Source organism: Antennarius striatus, chromosome 12 (genome assembly GCF_040054535.1).
Source record: "Antennarius striatus isolate MH-2024 chromosome 12, ASM4005453v1, whole genome shotgun sequence".
NCBI classification, from domain to species: Eukaryota; Metazoa; Chordata; class Actinopteri; order Lophiiformes; family Antennariidae; genus Antennarius; species Antennarius striatus.
Window position 1 is genome coordinate 12,947,030 of NC_090787.1, and position 22,741 is coordinate 12,969,770.

General features: G+C 37.1%; 1 protein-coding gene across 1 annotated transcript; it reads left to right on the forward strand.

Annotated features, from left to right (window-relative positions):
* The first annotated feature begins 1,441 nt into the window (after window positions 1-1,441).
* Window positions 1,442-22,499, forward strand: scn1laa (sodium channel, voltage-gated, type I-like, alpha). The gene is made up of 26 exons (XM_068328558.1): window positions 1,442-1,711; window positions 2,106-2,224; window positions 3,344-3,433; window positions 3,521-3,649; window positions 4,349-4,440; window positions 5,683-5,925; window positions 6,292-6,355; window positions 6,499-6,640; window positions 7,615-7,821; window positions 8,572-8,838; window positions 9,584-9,922; window positions 10,755-10,863; window positions 10,964-11,202; window positions 11,313-11,486; window positions 11,574-11,930; window positions 12,069-12,530; window positions 14,157-14,307; window positions 14,411-14,565; window positions 14,820-14,993; window positions 15,073-15,195; window positions 16,540-16,815; window positions 16,944-17,000; window positions 17,987-18,124; window positions 18,259-18,363; window positions 18,452-18,722; window positions 18,825-22,499. The coding sequence occupies exons 1-26, from the start codon at window positions 1,448-1,450 to the stop codon at window positions 19,991-19,993; spliced, it is 5,916 nt and encodes a 1,971-aa protein (XP_068184659.1). The 5' UTR covers window positions 1,442-1,447; the 3' UTR covers window positions 19,994-22,499.
* The last annotated feature ends 242 nt before the right edge of the window (window positions 22,500-22,741 follow it).

The window sequence follows — 22,741 nt, forward strand, 5'->3', positions numbered from 1 at the left end:
ATGCATACCTCTTTAGAAGTTAGTCACTGCAGGCTGACCTTGATGGGTGACGATCAAATCCAGGTTAATTTTGTTACATGCTCTCTGTCATCATACCATGCAATGAGTTTACCTTTCTGTTTCTGGGCCCTTTTAACTAAGAATGTATTTCACTTCTAAAAATAACTACCGTTATCATGGTCATATGGAGCATCTGTTGTCTTTAAATATCAGACCAGCAAAAGAAAGTTATGAGTGCAATATATTGTGTAAACAACATGTAACAAAGGGCTACATATATTGCTGTGTAAACTATCGTGGTAAGTACACTTTAAACATTCATTAATATGTTTCGCATATAAAGGCATAACTGGGCGGTGCAGAACAGCCGCACTATGAACATCAGCATCCATTAAAGTGTGTATGGATGAACCACTTACGGAAACCCAGACAAAGCCAGTAAAATGCATGAGTTGTGCTCAACATTAGTCATTCAAAGGAACATGTTAAGCCATGTGTCACAGGAAATATGATCACAAATTATGGACTTATTAAAACTTTATCTTATACTTTTCTAATACTTTTGACTGATGTATATAAAATAAAATGAGTGTCAATAAGAGATGAGGTCCTCAGACATTGGCTGATACCAAGACTGGAGTAACTTCTCCATCATCATAGAGACTAAAAAAATATTGGAAAATTTATTCCTCAAATTTTTTCTCCAAACCAAATGATAATGGTTTGTACTTGCTAAACCTGTGCACTATTTTTTCCGAGGTGAACAAGGTCGGTAATTCACCTCTCTCTCCAACATTTAAGTAGATGTGAAAACCATGTGCTCAGACACAGATTAAGAGCCTTCTGCTGCTGATAAAATTACATCATATATGTACAACCTAGAGCTGTGGGCAGTTTGATTGACCGATGTGTTTGTGATTGATTTTTGGCGTCACTTTGTGTTGAAGTACTCCTTTACTCTATTACAGTCACATCAGACCAAAGTTCCTAGTGGCTGGGCACCCAGAGATTCATCGCCGTCTGTAGCACATTCATATTTAATACTGCATAGTTCTGCCATCATACCAGTCAGTCCTATTAGGAGGATGAATTTTCTCCATCTCAGACTCGAAGGGGACTGTGGGCTTGCTGTATTTTAGGAGAAGGGCAAGAATCACACCTGGTAGTTGATCATTGTCATGTGAAATTATAATTTTATCTACATAAGTGATGATAGATCTAATTTTACCAGAGCTGACATGAATTCTCAAGGCTCATTATAGCCTGCTACATCCTGAGATCATAATCCCATTATATCTGACTAAAGAGAAGAACCACACCCTCCTGCATGAAAAGGAGCTCTAACCTACTGCTGGGATGCTTTAACAGACACCCTTGTTTGTCTAATCTCTCAGGCCTTTCTCTTGCTGGAGGCTAGCTGTTCATTCTGAAGGTACAGGATGAAAAGATGGCACAGCTGCTTGTACCACCAGGTCCAGACAGCTTCCGGCCTTTCACTCGCGACTCCCTCAAAGCCATCGAGGCACGCATTGCTGAGGAGAACGCCAAGAAGCCAAAAGGAGAGAAGAGAAAATGCAAAAATGAAAATGAGCTCAAGCCAAGCAGCGACCTGGAGGCGGGCAAATCGCTCCCTCTTCTTTATGGTGATGTTCCTAAAGGCTTGGTGTCGACACCGCTGGAGGACTTGGATCCATACTACTCTAATCAGAAAGTAGGTTTTCTGGAATACAGAACTGACTTTGAAGCTTAGGGTGTAATACTACTTCAGAGGTCAGAAGAACAAGAACAATCATCCTTTTAAAAGATATATTTCATTGCCCTTAAATGCTCGTCTTCCCACCCAACACTGTCATCATGGGTTGTTATTTGGCACAAGAACCAGGTCATTAAAGAGGGTTTATTTAAGGGTAATCAACAATAAACCCAATGTGATCAGTCATTTATAATTGGAAACCATGGGACTGAACTGATATTTGATTAGCGGTTGTTCTTTGATAAACCCATGACCTGTCATTTGTTGTTTTCTAATCTATGATGACATTTTACATGTCTGCCAACAATAAATGGGAGAATGTCATATCTCTCCTTTCCTCTCTTTCTCTCAGACCTTCATAGTATTAAACAGAGGAAATTTCATCTACCGTTTCAACGCCGCTCCTGCCTTGTACCTCCTGAGCTCGTTCAACCCTCTCAGAAGAATATCAATTAAGATTTTGGTACACTCATATCCTTTCAATGAGACATCAGCGTGATAAACATGAATCATGCCAATGTTGAGTACATAATAAATCGTGGTTTATACCTTGTATTTACAAAAGACGAATCAATTGGATAGCTCAATATGAGTAGCAAAAAATATAGAATAGACCTTCAAATAATAATAAAATGAACAAATGAATAATGATGAGGATGATGATGATGATAATAATAGGTAATAATAATAATAATAATAATAATAATAATAATAATAATAATAATACCTTTAGTCAAACCAAAATCTAACATGGTTATTTACCGCAGTTATATTTGGTAGATAATGTTAAAGAAAGTGAGAAAAAACCCTTTAAATAAGGTGTTTCATTTTTGTCTCATGCTTTACTCATCCATCAATTTTCATGAATATATCTAGTACAGTAGTACCTTGAGATAAGTTTAATTCGTCTTGTGACTGAGCTCATAAGTCAAACTATTCGTAATCAAACATGTTTTCTCCCTTTAAAATAACTAAACTCATCTTAATCCATTCCAGCCTGGAAAATAAGCCCCAAATCCCCTAAATTATGAAAATATAAAATTCTTATCAACCAATAGACATGAATACCTTACCGGTGCATAATTAATTATATATAAGTTTCGTAAAATTTGATAAAGTATGGTTAGAAATGCAAGTCACAAGCACGCATGAGCTACATCTTTACTCCTCGAGAGAGAATGATATCCAGTCTCAGCTGACGTTTCCACTTGTATGTTGTAAAAAACATAAATGTGGAGTAGCTCATATCTGAAGATACTACTGTATTTAGTTTATGCATAAATTGTAGGAATGCTGAAACATACCCCATTTTTAAAAAACAACAACATGGTGGTTTCTTCCTTCTTTCAAGGTCCACACTTCATCCCAGTGTCTTGCAATCTATCAAGTAATTGGTGTGTAATTGAGATAAATGATCAAAAAAGCCCAAAATTCAAAACTGTAATGGGTCTGCTTTCCTTCTACTAAGTTTTATAAAAATCCATCATAGTTTTTGTGTAACCCTGTTAACAAACAAGTACACATGTGAGAGAATAAACTCCAAGATGAAGGTCACTTCCCAAAACTGGTTTCCTTGACAACTGCCTCCAAATTGTTCAGTGTTGTGATCATGTGCACTATCATCGCCAACTGTGTATTTATGACACTGACTCAACAGCCCGAATGGGCAAAAAATGTCGAGTAAGTTTGAAAAGAACACATTGAACACCATGTTACACATTGAATGCATGAAATATGTGTAGTTAATAAATATATTTTTTTCAACAGGTACACATTTACTACAATATATACATTTGAATCCCTCGTTAAAATTTTAGCTCGTGGATTTTGCATAGGAAAGTTCACGTTTCTGAGGGATCCCTGGAACTGGCTGGATTTCAGCGTCATCGTCATGGCGTAAGTACCTAGTCACGTGTTCAGTCAGCTAGGATAGTTTAAACAAGTCTTACATGTCATCCCTTTTGCTTCCTCAGAATAGGCTGCACTTTGTTATAAGACATGATCAAAGCTGAAAATAAAGTTTTGTGCTTTGCTGATATATGGTTGTAGAATGATCAATACAGTATATCAATCAAGGCTTGATTGTCATGTGCACCACATTTACATCAATCAATTCTTGTGTCCCAGGCTCCCTTTTTGGATTTTTAATACTGAGTAATAATACAGGAGTCTGAAATTCTTAGGAACAGACAATAGAAAGTACTTAAAACTGAAGTGACGTGACTACCTACTGAACAGACACCAGTTCACTGTAGTTCATATGCTGGTGTTATTCTATATTTTGCTTTCAGTCAATGAATAGCCACACAGTGGTGTACTTGTTTTAGTCTTTATATTAGATTTGTTGGCAAAATGAAAAATATAGAATCTATTCAGATTCAACCTTTAATTCTGCGGCAGCAGCTACATATTTTATGGCTATCAGATTGACCTCATTAGATATCATTATAACATCTCCAGTGTGCATGCTTCAGTTTATGTTGCATGTACCAACCATGTTGTTTATCTATTTAAAATAGCTAGCTTCAGAATGGTTTACATGTATGAGTTCCTGCCTATGTGAGTATTCCATAATTATTCTAAGTTTCCCTGCAGGTATGTAACAGAGTTTGTAAGCCTGGGCAATTTCTCGGCTCTTCGTACATTCAGAGTGCTGAGAGCTTTTAAAGCCATTTCAGTCATCCCAGGTAAGCAGTTGGAGGAAGTGCATGTCAGTTAACCTCTTGCATGACTTCCTCCTGCCCCACCTGAAATACCCCATGTCTTGCATTGGCCCCAGCTGTCCACCTCCCTGTCACAGGTGTGACAGAGTTGCTTTATTTTACTCTGTGAGATCTTTGCCATTTGCTTTTGTCTCTTAAACTGCCATCTTCTCCTCTGCTTGTGGTCAATAAAGGCTTAAAGGTGTCCTGTTACTGATGCATGAGCCTTGTTTCCTGTGTTACTTTCATCTATCTGAATATCAAATTCTTTTTTGACTGATAAAAATATTCAATATTTTCAAAAAATTGCAGGCTTATTTTTTTAATATATCTGTTGAGAAAGATGTTGTTTTTCTCGTGTCAGTCTCCCTGTTCCTGCACATGGGGGTATTGTTTAGTCCCTATAGAATTAACGGGAAAGTGCCTAGAGATAACTTTTGTTATGATTTTGCACAGAATAAAGTTAGAAAGCCATTTGTAACTCAACAAGTGACTGAAAAACATTGATATACTTATTCAAATGATGTTGATTGATGTCATTTATAAAAACCATTGTTGGATTGGACAGAGGATTCAAAGTCTGGAGATGTAGAATCAGAAAGAAGAGGTGATCTTACCGAACTCTCCTCACATCTGCTAGACGCTAGAGGCTGCGTCGAAACAAACGAAACACACCTGAATTTTCAAAACATAGTCCAGGAAATGCGTTATGGGTAATGTAAGTGACAGGGTTAGAAAGTGAAAAATAGAGAAAGAAAACCTAGGTTTGGCTCTGGTACATTACTTTTCGGATTTGATTTTATGAAGAATGTCTATTATGACTTCACTGAAGTTATATGGCGCGGCACAGTGGCGCAGTGGTTAGCGCTGTCGCCTCACAACACGGCGGACCCGGGTTCGAGTCTCACTCTGTGTGGAGTTTGCATGCTCTCCCCGTGTCTGCGTGGGTTCTCTCCGGGTTCTCCGGCTTCCTCCCACCTCCAAAAGCATGCGCCTCAGGTTGATTGGCCGTTACAAATTGCCCATAGGAATGAGTGTGCGTGTGCATGGTCGCACTGGCATCGTGCCCGGAGTGTCCCCCGCCTCCCGCCCTATGCTGCTGTGACCCGCTGCAGCAGATATAGCTGTGGTAATCTGAAGATGACTGACTGACTGACTGAAGTTATATGAGTCCTCTTTAGAAGTATTGTGTGCTGTCAGTGTAACGAGTGATGTTGTGTTTGACAGGCTTGAAAACCATCGTCGGTGCGTTGTTCCAGTCGGTGAAGAAACTTGCGGATGTGATGATCCTCACTGTGTTTTGCTTGAGCGTCTTCGCCCTCATAGGATTACAGCTGTTCATGGGCCATTTAAGACAGAAGTGTGTGTTGATGCCGATAAATGATAACTCCACCTCACATAATGTGACCCATGTGAATGGAAGTGACCTGTCAGACGCTTTCAACTGGACTGAATATTCCCTCAATCAGAGTGAGTTAGTACTGCATTCAGAGTGGTTGTGTTTAAATAATTTGATTAGACTGTTGTTGTTGGTGTTTTATTTACTTCAATGCATGTGTAATTTCATTTATTACCTTGTAAGATATGTTATAATATCCATAATATCATTATTATGACCAAAATATAAGGAACAGTAGACTCATAATGGCCATATGGATGATTGTCACCTCTCTGACCCAAAAATTGAACACTAAAATAGTCTCACAATAATAATTTTGCATAACCCTTGTATTGGATTGCATAAAGCTGTATTTTATTGGTCATATTTGGCTTTTTGGACTACTCTAGTTCTCCTGACAGATTACCAGACTGTGATTTCCTTTCTTTCCCCACCAGGTAATCATTATTACATTCCAGGCAAACGAGATCCCTTGCTTTGTGGAAATGGCAGTGAAGCTGGGTAAGATTATTCCCTAACTCCCAAAAGACTAAATGTAATATAATTGTTGAATAAATGCATTTATTTCCGTAATTGTATAACCATACACAGTGAACAGTCAGGACGATTCCTTGTGAACTTCACAGACTCTCTGTTTGTTGCAGGCAGTGTCCAGAGGGGTTCTCTTGTATCAGAGTGGGAAGGAACCCAGACTATGATTACACCAGCTTCGACTCGTTTGGTTGGGCCTTTCTCTCTCTGTTTAGACTGATGACACAGGATTACTGGGAAAACCTTTACCAGCAGGTATGCAGGGCAAATAGAGAAAATCCAAAAACCTCACATTTAATCAAATTTATTAAAATTTGTAAATGAGTCTTAGATAAATAATAAATTTGTTACTGCAAAGTGAGGAATGTGGGGAACATTTAACTTTATGCTGAGCAGAAAATCTTCTTTTTAAAGTGATGTAAATGCAACCCATGTGAATTGAATGATGAGATTCATAATCAGTCCTCTCGCTTGAGGACTGAAACAATGGTTAGAACATGAAACCATCTTCACTGAGGAAACAAAAGATAGTTTCCTCAGTAAAGATAGTTTCCTCAGTATCTCCTGAGTAGCTGTATTTAACCCCAAAAGACATTCTGGGTGCTCTTTGTCCCTTTGGTCACTCGGTAATCCCATGAAAAGTATTTTTGGTGGCAGGTTGATGAACTTTTTTGACTTCATGTATGGTGGAGGATGCTCTGTTTGTATTGACTTCTGTTAATACATGCGCAGGTCATACTATCTGTTTTAAGGAGGGGCTCTGTCAAAGACAAAGCATTCTGACATTACAATATTGGTATAAAGAGTGTTCAAACAATCCTTTAAATGAAATGCAGGTGCATCTTGGTCAGAGGGAACAAAGAGTCCCATCGTACCTAATGCAAACACAACTTGAATGGCCTTAACGGCCAGCGGATGTCCATTGAATAGGACACTACGATGATCAGTAATCTATTCAGAAGCAAAGCTCCCTTGAGCAGCACATTGTTTGACGAGGTCACATTACCTGATGTAAACTACAAGCGACCTCAGTCATCATACGCATCAGTGATATCTGTCATTTTTTTCCCCTTTTTAATGTATTTTTTAATCGGCATGACAATCAATAATTTCTCTATAGTTATTTTCACAATCAATACTAGATTAAAGACACATTGGTTTGCTGCATTAATCCGCACAGCAAAATTTCTTTCTTTCATGTTGTTTTTTTCTTTTCCTTTCTCTTTCAGACATTAAGGGCGTCAGGGAAACCCTACATGATCTTTTTTGTACTGGTGATTTTCCTTGGTTCTTTTTACCTCATCAACCTGATCTTGGCTGTAGTAGCCATGGCTTATGAGGAGCAGAGCCAGGCAACCATAAAGGAGGCTAAGGAAAAAGAGGAAGAGTTTCAGGCCATGCTTGAGCAGCTGAAAAGGCAGCAAGAAGAAGCTCAGGTAAAGGACAATCCAAGAGTCCCATGTTAGTCATTGACCTAGTTTTATTGCCCTGCACATTGATAACTAATGGTGACTCTGTGAAAAGACTTGTGATGGTGAAATTCCATCCAAAAAGTTTAAACCAGTCATAAAGTTCATATTCTTATATATATGAAAAATGTGACCTTCATGACCGGTGGAAAAATTAAGTAATAATTTAAATATCGCTCATAGAAAACGTTCCATTACAAGTTAAAAATCCTCCAGTCAAAATACTACTTAATGCACTCTAGTACATTAAAATTAAATTTCTCAGTGCACAATGACAATGATGTTGACTCTGTATTTAGTAACCAAAGAGGTAAAAAAAATCAAAGTGGTAGGGTAAAAAGTATTTCATTTGAACTGTTGCGGATTTGAAATATTTTGTTAAAAACCAAATACTCGATTAAAGTAACTATACCTCATGTTTTTATATAATAAGACATTTGAATTAAAATATTATATATATATATATATATATATATATATATATATATATATATATATATATACTGTGTATATACTGTGTATATATATATATATGTTTGTATAAATTGATAGGATTATAAATGCTCATAAGACTTATGAGCATTTTGTGATGTTCCAAAAGTTAGGAAATTACATTACAATGCTTATGCCATCTCCTCTATGCAAACAAACCGCAGAAGAATCTGAAAATGTTTTTTCCACTCGTTTACCATCGTTGTCCTCTCTTTCCTCTTCTAGGCAGCAGCATCAGCAGCCTCTGCAGAGACAAAAGAGGAAGGGAAAGCCAGTGGTGCTGAGAGCTCCTCTGAGGCCTCCAAGCTCAGCTCCAAAAGTGCCAAAGAGAGACGTAACAGACGGAGGAAAAGAAAAGAAGATGAGGGCAAAGGGGCTGATGAGAATATTCCTAAATCAGAGTCACAGGACAGTATGAAGAAATCCCGCTGTCGCTTCTCTGTGGATGGAAACCTGCTCAGCTATGACATGAAATTCTCACCAGCACATCAGGTTGAGTATGATCTGTGAGAATTCTGCAGCATATTTATCTTCATGTGTTAACCTGCATGTAGCTTATTGTCTCCTCAGTCATTTTACTTGTCATCTTAATTATTATAAAAGTAAATCAGCCACAAATAATTCAATTGCAATAGTTGTTAGATCAGATTGTACTTTTTGGTAAATCCTTTGAAAATACAGTATTCTTGTATTAGTAAAAAAAATGATTTTTTACTGGGGTTTTTTGTTTTTTGAAAATGTGATCACCAAACTGACATGAAAGCTTCATGAATACAAGATACAAGTTGTTGGCAATTGTCACAGTGTTTAATTTTCAGAGGATTTAGTTATTTGATTACTTAGCTTTTATTTGTACCAATTTCCACAATCCTTTCCAGGTTTTGTGATTTGTTATACAGCTAAACCCAGTGCAACTTTTCCTTCTTTTATATTATTGAAATTAAATGTTTTGTAATTTTCATCCTCATTGCTATTATCACTGTCATCATCATCATAATCATCATCATCTTCATTATCATCTTCATTGTATTCATGAACATCTTGTATTCTTGTCAATCATTCTCAAGATGCATTTATTTTATTTGACAGTTTCTCTTCTTGTAATGCTTCTGATCATTATCGCCAACACCATCTTCATCATCGCCATCATCATCTTTATCTTCGTCTGCATCACTGCCGACCTTTCCTTTTTACAATCGGCATGTATCATGCACTGAAGAGTATCTTTCTCTCCTAGTCCTTTCTGAGTTTTCGTGGACCCCTGTTCTCCTCCAGACGGAACAGCAGGACCAGTATTTTCAGTTTCCGAAGCCAAGTACAGGACATGGGCTCCGAAAATGAGTTTGCCGATGATGAGAGCAGCATTTTTGAGGACAACCTGAGACGGACGGGCTCTTTGTTTCTCCCCAGGAGTTGTGATCGACGCAGCAGTAGTATGAGCCAGTACAGCTTCTTATCACATCTCCTACTTCCACCCAATGGGATAAAGCACAGCTCTGTAGACTGCAATGGGGTTGTGTCATTGGTGGGTGGGAATTCACTCCCATCATCACCTGTGGGCCTGCGTCTTCCTAGAGTGATGGTAGATATGGCCTCCAACGGAGAGAATGTAAGGGTTACTTAGAGCAGATGGGACTATTTGATTTTTCCATAACCTACAGCCCATCGCACAATATCTTTTTCAATTTTTTTCTTTTTGTTTGTGAATGGTTTCTCAAATTTCATCTTTTAATTATATCTACTCAATTATGTTTATTTCTTTTTTGTCTGAAAGTAGTTTACAGGTACAAAGGAATTCATATGTTGAAGATCAGTCATTGGATTCAATTGATTTCTTTATACAAAGCTGTGAACATTTTCCAATATTAATTAACTCCTTTGTAGTAATGTGCTGTTTTATTACAATTATAAGTTTCATCAGCATATAAACAGGATCACTGTGGTAATGCTAACATGCTAATATATAGCAGGTATCCTGTTTACAATAATCATCATAATTGTACTCTATCATTTTAGCATTCTGATATTACTTAATATACAAAATAATAAAACTTGCAACTGAGGCTGATGGAAATTAATATTTTGCAGGTATTTTACAAATATTTGTTTTTAAAAAATTATTATTTTTAGACATTTGTGTATTGATCAGGTGGAAATAAGTGAGCTTAACTGCAGCTTCTGACCACTCATCAGAGTGTCAGGATTTTAAGATATCAAATAGTGTTTCTATCTAGGGAAGAAAACTTTCTAACATATATTTTCCTTTGGCTTGATATTTATTCCCTTTTGCTTCTGAAGTTTTTCCCTTTTATGCAATCCACTGAGACTTGGATTGTTGTTTGCAGCTGCTTCATATTAACTGTAAACTTTGCGACATTTGCATTTGTAACCGTTGTCTCAATCTCCAGGCTGACACCACCGACTCAGAGTGCAGACAGGCTGGTGACTTCCTGGAGGATCCAGAGACCAGACAGAGAGTTCACAGTACTGCAAGTGTAATAACCAGCACAATGGAGGGTAGGTAGAACACAATCTGGTAAGAACATTGTGTCTCAGTAACAAAAACATAAACAGAATTTTCAGTTTCCTGTGTTCTGCCATCATTTGTGTGCATCAGAGCTTGAAGAATCAAGACAAAAGTGTCCTCCATGCTGGTACAACTTTGCCCACACCTTCCTCATCTGGGAATGTTGTCCACTATGGCTGAAGATCAAGAAGGTGGTTAAGTTAATTGTGATGGATCCATTTGCAGACTTAACAATCACAATATGCATTGTACTGAACACGTTGTTTATGGCAATGGAACATCATCCTATGGCCAGTAGTTTCAGCAGAATGCTGACTGTGGGAAATGTGGTGAGTGGATTTTGAAATGTCAAATGCAAAAAACCCTACTTCAAATACAGCAGCAACAAGAAAACATATTTTGCAAGTATTTAGTTTATCTCCTTTTTTCCCCTATTAAGGTATTCACCGTCATATTCACTGCTGAAATGGTTCTCAAGATTGTTGCTATGGACCCATACTATTACTTTCAGCAGGGTTGGAATATTTTTGACGGAATCATTGTTAGTTTAAGCTTGATGGAGCTTTTTTTGGCAAATGTAGTTGGCATGTCTGTCCTGAGATCATTTAGATTGGTAAGTAAAAATTTGCATGTTTACTATTTTACATTTACATTTTGTGCATAGAAGCTGGTGAAATTATTTCTTATTTTCTTTTCACAGCTAAGAGTATTCAAGTTGGCTAAATCGTGGCCCACTTTGAACACGCTTATCAAAATAATTGGCAATTCAGTTGGGGCACTTGGCAACCTGACATTGGTGCTGGCCATCATCGTCTTCATATTTGCTGTTGTGGGCATGCAGCTCTTTGGAAAAAGCTACAAGGACTGTGTGTGTAAAATTTCTAAGGACTGCACTCTGCCCCGTTGGCATATGAATGACTTCTTCCATTCATTCCTCATTGTGTTCCGAGTGCTTTGTGGAGAGTGGATAGAGACAATGTGGGACTGTATGGAGGTGGCTGGAATGACGATGTGCATCATTCTCTACATGATGGTCATGGTTATTGGAAACCTTGTGGTACATTAAAATCTCTTATGGTTGTTTCTTTAATTCAACTTGTCTATCTTCCATTTTTATAGATACACCTTATTTGTGTAGCTACAACAGCAAAAAAGTTGTATCAACCTTACCTGAAGTCATGTCATTGGTTTATAGGTGCTGAACTTGTTCCTGGCCTTGCTGCTGAGTTCATTCAGTGCCGACAACCTGGCAGCAACAGAAGATGACAGTGACACTAATAATTTGCAGATTGCCATTGGTCGGATTCACAGAGGCATTGCATTTACTAAATCCCTTCTTCGAAGCGGCTGCAACAGTGCTTGTCTCAGGAATAAGAAGAAAGGGACGGGTGAGGATAAATCTCTGGATGATCTCCAAAAACCTTTAGGGCCAAATGGTGTCCCTAACCATACCATCAAGGACTTTCCTAAGAACGGCAACGGAGATGTGACTGGAGTGGACAAAAGTGGAAACAAATACATAGTAAGCAGCAGGAGTGATGATTCTATAATGTCTTTTATCAACAACCCAAGTGTGACTGTCACCGTACCTATTGCTGTGGGAGAGTCTGACTTTGAGAACCTGAACACAGAGGACTTCAGCAGTACCTCATCTGATGCAGCATGCCACGTGGTAAGGATGTTCATTTTCATCCAATTGGTCCATCAAGGTTGGGGAGATTAGTTAAATCAGCACCATAAAACTTTGTCTTTTAGCTCTATTGCAATAAAAAGCAATGTTTTCACAAACATGTTGTTGTAACTAAACGGTATGATCTGTCGCAGCAGTTGCGTGAAACACTGCTTATCGTCCGACAATGAAATATGAGCATGTGATGTGACATTTCCGCTGAAGAGCCCATACACCACAACCCTTTAACGAGTAGAAGCCATATAGACAGGAAAATGCCAGTGTGAAGATTGCATTATGCGCCATTTAAGTCTGAGTGCTCAGTAGAAAAATGCTCCTCTTTAGGGGACTGCTTGATTTGTGTTAGAGAAAAGCTCAGAGTGCAAAAGAAAACAAACGCTGACTGTAAATCACCGGCTTATTGAAAAGTTAGCGTTTCTAATTTATTCCTTAATTTAATATATGAAGTTTTAATTTTTCAAATTGTGTCCGAGCAGTATTTTTTTTTTTCTTCACATGTAAGATTTAATGTGAAGATTTGCAAGTAAATATGTTATTAATTTCTAGCTTTCAAACGATTAACATATGGATATGAACACTTTTTATGCACAACATGAAAATTTCATGTAATTTCTTATTTACATCAAAGGTCAAATTCCTTTTAACAGATCACTCGACTATTTTTATTTTGTAATATGGTTTTTCAGTGATTCATGTTCTTAGTTATTTGAATTTACTAAATTATTTTAGTTATGCTTTGTTTGTTAATTTTAATGTGATTTTTTTCAATGAGTCAGAAAATCAATCCCTGTAGTCTTCTTCATATAAATAAACAATAACAGCTGAGAAAATCAAATTAAGTAAAATTATAATGAGACATCACATAACCTACCAGATTATACGATATATTAAAACCACACTTATACTGGAATGACAACACATTGGTGCTGTGTGACGCTTTCTGTGATATGAGTACATACAAACAAGAGTTTCTTTCTCAAAAATAACAAAGGAAATCTAATACTTAGTGTTAGACCAACAGAATTAGTGTATTTAAGGACAAATCAGCAACACTGACTTGACACACAGCATATGGCACTAACATGCTTACATCATTCCCTTCACTGCATTAGCTGGTCCCAAGACAGCCTAGTGCTCCTGCCTTCTCCAGGAAGGCATTCAGGCTGTTTTCATCCACAAGCTATTAGGAGACACACCCTGTGGAAAGCTGAAGTCAGACCACGTGGCTTCTGTACACAGACTTAGATATGTGTGTTTTATTAAATGCATTTTTTATTCCGTAAGTAATGTGTAGTTTTGGTTGTCTCTATGGCTAAACAAATATTTGCCAGTTAAAATAAGTCATCCTTTAGACCGTTGTAGAATGCTTTTATCCCTGTAGTCTTCTTCATATAAATGAACAATAACAGCTGTATGATTGAAAATCTTAAAATAATAATGAAAAATTCAAGTTAAGATAACAGTAACAACTACTGACAAGCTTCCAATGAGGATTTCTTAATGTTTCGTTTTAAATTTGAAAAGGGTGTCACAATTTAAACATAATATTATGCCCCTTGTAGCAACAACACTTTAGCTCCACTTTATCTGCAGATTATAGATGATGATGATGATGATGATGATGATGATCAACTCAGCTCTTCTGAGGGCAGCACAGTGGACTGTCTACCAGGTGGAGAGGGCGGAGAGTCCGTCGACTTTGAACTGGAAGACCCAATGGAACCTGATGCTTGTTTTCCTGACGGTGAACACAAAAACCACTGTCACCACTTCACTTGGTACAGGCCTGCTGTCTTACACCGTGTATCGCCATTATAAATCACCGTTTTCCCTTTCTCTCTTCCTAGGCTGTGTGCAACACTTCCAGTGTTGCCAGGTAAATGTGGAAGTGGGCAAGTGGAAGATGTGGTGGACGCTAAGAAAGACCTGTTACCAGATTGTGGAGCACAACTGGTTTGAGAGCTTCATCATTTTCATGATCCTGCTTAGCAGTGGAGCACTGGTGAGTCTGAACAGGAAAATTATCAATAAAGATGTTTTTAAATGACAGATTTTACTGTATTTGCATGTCAAACTAATGTGATTGGAGAGTCACAGTTCTTTAGCATGTCTTACTGTTGTGTGTCCTCACTGGTGCAGTTGAATGTAACTTTACTAAAGGATGTTGTCTTGTTTGTTTGTTTTTTTCAATTCATGGGAGCTAAGACACGTTTATGTTTGCAGTTTATTTGTCACGGTTTCTTTCTTTACTACCAGGCATTCGAAGACGTCTACATTGAGAAAAGAAAGACCATCAAAACCATGTTGGAGTTTGCAGACAAAATCTTTACTTACATTTTTATTCTGGAGATGTTACTAAAGTGGGTGGCGTATGGTTTTGCCAAGTATTTCACAAATGCCTGGTGCTGGCTGGACTTTCTCATTGTTGATGTAAGTTTCACTCACCCAGAAACATATAAAAAGGAAGTAACCACTTATTATCTCACATCTTTGAATGTATGTGTCAAAGGTCTCACTGGTCAGTTTGGTGGCCAATGCTATGGGATACTCTGACCTTGGTGCCATCAAGTCTCTGAGGACCCTGAGAGCCCTGAGACCACTGAGAGCCCTGTCCCGGTTCGAAGGCATGAGGGTAAGAGTCACCTGATTTGTACACCATGCTCTACCATCAGCTAGCTGCACTGGTTCAGTGCTCAGGCTTTTCTTCTCTTTGGTGAAAAGCAACATAGAACTTTGCAACGCTAAGTTTTAAAATGGCCCAGTTTTTTCCCCCCCACGTATAAATTTAGTGCTTCCTTTATCCTCTTTCTTCAGCTGTTTATTGTCCTTTGGTATGATGAAGACGATTATTCTGGAATATGGACCAATGTTGCAGGAATTTGATAAATACTTTGGGAACTGTGCTTATTTGCTTTCTAACTGAGATTAGATGACAAGATGACACTACTTTCCTACCTCTCAATTATTTATGAAGCTAAAGAAAGTAAATGGTTACCTTTGCTAAGAGAGGCTAGCAGAAGCAGTGTAAACACTTTCTCTGTTATACAGTAAGTTACAATAAATTACTCTACCATTACCTCTAAGATTGGTTAATTTACCCGTCTAAATTGATTGTTCGATGGTACAATTAATAAAATTGCAAAAACTATGGTGAGGAAAATAATTCACTCGCTCACTACTCCCAGTAATGAAGCATCTCATAAATAGATTTAATTTATTGGTTTACATTAAACATAAAATATAACATGTTAATAAGTGAGTTTTAGATATGATTGTTTCATTATACAAAGGTAGACTAAGATTATCTTGATTTTACTAGTCAATATTACAAGTAAATAAGAGACATTTACTCAGAATGAAAGTGAACAAGTTATTGCCACAAAATAAGTATTTTACCTTACACTATTGCAATATTTTACTATGCCATGCAAGCATAGTCTAAACAGGGTTTTGATGACTTACGTAACTGAAGGGGGAGGGTTTTTTGCCTGTCGAAATCAATGCACCATATATTGATTAGTTACATTCATATTGTGGCAGTCTGGATTTACACCATTGTGAAAATGATGACCTCGCCTCATGAGAGCCAGTAAACATCCAGTTTTATTTCATGTGCATTTGTTAGGCTACATTAATATCCATTGTAATATTGCAGTGTTGTGTTTTGTTGCCTGTGTAAATGTTTTAACGATTATTTTTCTTTCCCTGGAAATTAATTTATCTATTGTCTAGATGTTACCTACAGGCAAGCCCTCCAAGCCCACTTTTAGACACTGAGCAGCAACATTCTTAATTCTTTCCCATTCTTTTCCCTGTCTGGACTTTGAAACACTCACTTATGCTCTGCATTTTTACCATCGCTATTACCTTGTGTATTCTTACCTTGACCATTAATTTACAGTGCTTTGCATCTATTCTGCATTATTTGATTTATGCCTGCTGGACAAAAAGATTTTATTTGTGTATTGCGGTGCAGGTGGTTGTCAATGCCTTGCTAGGGGCCATCCCTTCCATCTTCAATGTGCTGCTGGTATGTCTCATCTTCTGGCTCATCTTCAGCATCATGGGAGTCAATTTATTTGCCGGGAAGTTCCACGTTTGTATCAACAGAACCACAGATAAGGCTTTCCTTCCATCAGAGGTGAAGAATAAGAACGACTGTCTGGACTTGGGCAATGATGTTGCCCGCTGGAAGAACCTCAAAATTAATTTTGACAATGTTGGCTTTGGGTACCTTGCACTGCTTCAAGTGGTAAGTAACTAGAGCATTTTAAAGTTTTGGATAATTAAGGAAAGTAGACAATTTTATTTGTATTCTTGGTGTAAAAATAACAATGACAATAAAGAAAAAAATGTCCACAACTTTATATTTTAATACAGGCAACATTTAAGGGCTGGATGGACATCATGTATGCTGCTGTGGATTCTCAAAGCAAGGTTACATTACTTTGTGTTTTATATTGTTTCCAAAATATTACCTATGGTCATCATATGTTATCATATGTAACTATGTTTAGTTCTAGTACTTATCTCTGTACACATGTCAATCTTTAAATCAATAAATGACATGTGAATCATTTACCAAAAATTTACACTAACACTTAGCTATTTTTTAGTTTGTACATTGTGTTTTTTATCTGAATGCATTGGTTTGCATGCTGACGTTCATTTGTCATGCCACAAAAAAAATCAACATGACAGACAACATAGGAGTTTACTTCATTTTAATGTTCGGGCAGAGAGAACTTCAAATGACAATGTTATGGATATGGCTAGATTTCAGTTAAAAATGATAGAAAATGAATAAACACTTTCAATAAAATGTGGCAAAAGAAAATACTTGCTAAAGGTAACATGCTAACCAGCCAGTCGAATAATACATTTTACCTGAGACGCAATTGGCCAATACACATATGTATTTATTAAACAGCAAATGCAGCTATACACCTTTAGTGGCATCTGTCCTTTATTAAAAATAAGGATAAACACACATTTTTCCTATTCCCTGCTGGTGTCTGACTTTGTCCTCCATATCTCTCTGTACCCCCCTGCTGTCCCCCATCTGACGTCTTCATCACCACTAATTAGACTGTAAATCAAGTACAAACTCCCCTCCTTTCAGCCATACATATTTCACACGTGACTTCTCTGTCTCAGAGGCTGAGATAATGCAGTATCACAGCTCAGTGGTGAATAATGACTATGTTCATCTGCTCTCTGTGAAAAAACATTTACACTTCATGGCATGAAATCAATTACTGATTAACTTTATATTAAATCAAGTGTTTTGGGGTTGCTGTAAATAAATGCATCAAAGGTCTGCTGAAGGGTTACTTTCCTTCCTCAGAATCTGAGGACATTGAATTGTACTTGATGTTAACATCTGCTGGCATATCAATGACCCTGTTTTCTGACTATTACAGCCAGATGAACAACCAGACTATGAGATCAACCTGAAGATGTACCTGTATTTTGTTGTGTTCATCATATTTGGAGCGTTTTTCACACTCAATCTCTTTATTGGTGTCATCATCGACAATTTCAACCAGCAAAAGAAAAAGATAAGTGTCAAATCTTATATCAAAACAAAATTTGATATTTTGTTTTTACATAATTGCATTAAAAAAAGAAAAGAAAAACGGTCCTCAATTTGTCTTTCTGCAGTTATTTAATAGGATTCATATCTTCTCTTTACCTAGGAGGTCAAGACATCTTCATGACTGAAGAGCAGAAAAAATACTACAATGCCATGAAAAAATTGGGGTCAAAGAAACCACAAAAACCTATTCCTAGACCATCAGTATGTAACTCTTATTGTGTCAGCACATAATGTGCTCTAGAAAACTAAATTTTTCTGATTTTTTTTATCCGCATTGTGTCTTTTTCAGAACAAATTTCAAGGCTACATCTTTGACTTCACCACCAAACAAGCATTTGATATTGTTATAATGGTTTTAATATGGCTTAATATGGTGGCCATGATGGTAGAAACCGCTGACCAGTCAGACGATATGGACAAAGTTCTCTACGTCATAAATATAGCATTCATTATCATCTTCGCTGGAGAGTGTTTGTTGAAAATGATCTCACTTCGCCATTACTATTTCACAAATGGCTGGAATGTATTTGATTTCATCGTTGTCATCCTTTCAATCATTGGTATGACTGTTCACTCTGATGCTTGAATCAAAATTTTTAATTTTGTAAGTATTTCATTTGTTGTTAACAGTTCATATAATATGTCTTTCTTTTTTTCCCCAGGCGTGTTTCTTGCAGAGATGATAGAGAAGTATTTTGTTTCACCGACCTTGTTCAGAGTCATCCGTTTGGCCCGGATTGGCCGAGTCCTTCGCCTTATTAAAAGTGCAAAGGGAATCCGCACACTCTTGTTTGCCTTGATGATGTCACTCCCTGCCTTGTTCAACATTGGTCTCTTGCTCTTCTTGGTGATGTTTATCTATGCCATCTTTGGCATGTCAAATTTTGCTTACGTCAAGAAGGAAGCAGGAATTGATGACCTTTTCAATTTTGAGACATTTGGCAACAGCATGATCTGTTTGTTCCAAATCACCACATCTGCAGGATGGGATGGCCTGCTAGCCCCCATTCTCAATAAATACGAAGATGATTGCAGCAGCACCACGGAGAACCCTGGTAGTCATGTGAAAGGAGACTGTGGCAATCCTCCTGTCGGAATTACCTTCTTTGTGAGCTATATCATCATCTGTTTCCTGATTGTCGTGAACATGTACATCGCTGTCATCCTGGAAAACTTCAGTGTAGCGACTGAGGAGAGTGCGGACCCACTAAGTGAGGATGACTTTGAAATGTTTTATGAGGTCTGGGAAAGGTTTGATCCTCATGCAACACAGTTTGTGGAGTACAATAAACTGTCAGATTTTGCAGATGCTCTTGCACCACCATTACGCATAGCCAAGCCTAACAGAATTGAACTGATATCTATGGATCTTCCCATGGTGAGTGGTGAACGCATTCACTGCCTGGATATCCTTTTTGCATTCACAAAACGGGTTCTGGGCGAGGGTGGGGAGATGGATGTTCTAAGGGCGCAGATGGAAGAACGCTTCATGGCATCCAATCCCTCTAAAGTGTCCTATGAACCCATCACTACGACGCTCCGCCGCAAACAGGAGGACATGTCAGCCATTGTCATCCAGAGAGTGTACAGAGAGTATGTAAAAACACGAGCTGCCGGTAATAAGCCCTCTATCACATTTGGTAATAGCATACAAAAGGGTGAAACACTCACTGAGAAAGACAGTTTTCTCACAGAAAAACCTAAAGAATTTTCTGATAAAAGTGAAGTGGCACCTTCAACGGCCCCGCAACCTTCAGGTAACAGTGAGACAATGAATGGAAAGTATGAAAAGGACAAAAGTGAAAGAGAGGTTCCAGGCAAAGATGTGTAAGACCAAGAAGAATGCTGAAGATGGAACAAAGACATTTCAATTAGTGGCAAAATGTTTACAACCTTTGAAAGTGACAAAGGCATCCATTAGAAGTTAAAAATGGATATCTATGCCAAACTGACCATGCTAACTTCAGTCTAAACGCTGGTCCCTAAAATGGAAATGTGGCTCCCTCCAGCTGTAATGGCTGAGTTCAGGAGCAAATGTGCTTTTTTTTTTGCTGAATGTAGGGATGGGCAAATGTTCTAAGAGAAACATTAGTTATGCTTCAGCTTCTATTGCAGCTAGTGCCACTATCCAGTGTCTTCAATTATTGTTATATCATCTTATTTCTTCACCTACTAATTTTTCAAGCAGATAAAAATGTACTGATATTATTACTTAAAGATTCATAGTTTGGTTTGTTGACTTTTTATACAACGTTTTTTTTTACTCTTCAAATGGTTTGTTTCTTCAGGGGTACTCTTTAAAGCAAGGAGCATTATTCTAAAGCTAATTGTGCTAACTGATAACATTTGGAATACTTGACAAATACAAGAAACCATTTTTGGGTTTAGTAAAAATGTAGACCTGCATGAATGATTATGCATGCTAGAGTGTAGCTTTCTATCAGTGTCCATAATGCTCTATGATGCAAAATGTACTTTTTTATACACTATAGAAACATAGATTTGGCCTAAAGTCCAACAAAACAAACAAAAAATGCATCGATTATGTTTGTGTAATATCAGTGTCAGAGCAGTAACACTTGGCAGAAATACATTGCACCTTCAGTTTCATTCAGTCATCAAGATCTGTCACACACGGTTTGTTTTTCTGAGCTGTAAAGAAAGACCCAACTTAAAGTTACCTCTCATAACCACAACTCTGATAAGTTGAATAGAGGAGGACATTTTCAGAAACATTTTCTATTTTTATGACAAAAGTGTCAAATATGACTTATTCATGTATCAGCTTTTCATTTACTTCCTGTTGTCTTTCATAGCTGCTTAAATGATGAACCTCACTGTGTGTTCTGTTATGAATGAGTGTTTATTACTATTGATAAGAAACAAAATATATTCTCTATGTTTGATTGTATTCAAACAGACTTGGTTTCACTGCATTCAGCAGGAGCTGTGTCGTAAAAAATATAAATACCTATTGAAACAATTATATGGATTATATTTTTCTTCCTGTGTTTAAATTATGCTGATGTTATAAGACTTTGCTAGCTTTACTTTATTCAATCTCAAACTGCCAATTGTATCTGGAAAATAGTGCCTGGACAAAAAGGATAGAATATTTTTATGATTTTGTGTGCTTTGTTTTTTATAGGTTATTTATTAATATTTATCATGAAAAATATCTAAGTTGGGTGAAAAATGCTTTGTGATATACTAAATGATTGTTTCAAGGACATGACATCACACATCTCGTGCCGTCAGCTGTTTCCTACTTATGTTTACATTTTATAGTGGCCGTCATGCTACTCTTGTCAGCTTCATGTAGCTATGACAACCACCCTAAACTGTGTCACAACTACATCTGTTATTCCATGTTATTAAAGTATAATTCCATTCATGTAAGTATATTTTGCATGTAATTAGAAAGTTCAGTACTTACACTATACTTTATGCATAATGAAAGAATGTTTTTATTACACGGAATTGAACTTTTCCCATCATTCATATGCATAACACTTGTAGTGTATAAAACTGCATGCAAGACATTCTTATAACCCATTTCACTGAAATGCCAAAAGAATAAAGACTACATGCACCTCGAGTATGCGTAAAACACTCATTTATGTTATCATGCTTGGAAAAGGTTTATGTTGTCAATCTCCAATTTGATTTAATATCTTTCTGTTTGAACTGACTGTAAAAGAGGTTTCCGATACTGGTAATCATCCTGGTTATAGGAAAAATACACTCGCAGAGTGTGACCAACTGCCCAAAGGTTAGTTCATTATATTTTGCTTACTTTACCTTATTTGTTTTCCAGTAAGAATAACCCTGTTGCCCTGTATGCTCTGTTGAAACTGTGTACTCTGTGTGTCTCTGTCTCTTTAAATTACCTGTTATAAATGTAGTTTTATCTTTGAGAGCAACATTTTTTTTACCCTTAAGTGGAGTAATCAGTTACTCGGAGCTGCAAGACACAAGAACAGAAGAGAGCAGCTGTTTGTGAACTTTATTGTGGGAGTGTATTTCTCAAACATTGTGAGAATCATCTGTTTGTTTTGTGCAGGTACAGTATATACCTCGTTAACCCATTCAAAGTGCCTTTTGAAATTTCAGTGATTTTTTTTTTTTTTTGCTTAATCACTAAATATGTATAATGCTTACATTATTTTGAATAAGGTGTAAGTCCATACAAAGTACACAGCTGGGTCTTCTTCAAAGGGCACCAGAGATGTACAGTAGAAGCTGGTACCAGCATGGCTGAATGTGGCGCAGAGAAAATTAATACAGTATCACAATGGTTATCTATTGTAAACATTGTATGTGAGAGAAAATTATTAAGTACTTGACAAATACCTTGATGAATTTATACATGTTACCAAAATGCTTCTTATTTGTTCCAAGAACAAAGATTTTTTATTTCCATTCTCTTCGAGAACATGAGTCAGCCTGTCAAGCTTTGCCTAAATTCATCTGACTATTTTAGTTTTAAGTGATAGCTGAAATACGAGAAACTCATTAAAAATATATTGTCAAAGATATCCTACCTTTTCCTACCTTTATGTGCATAAATTAAAATTTT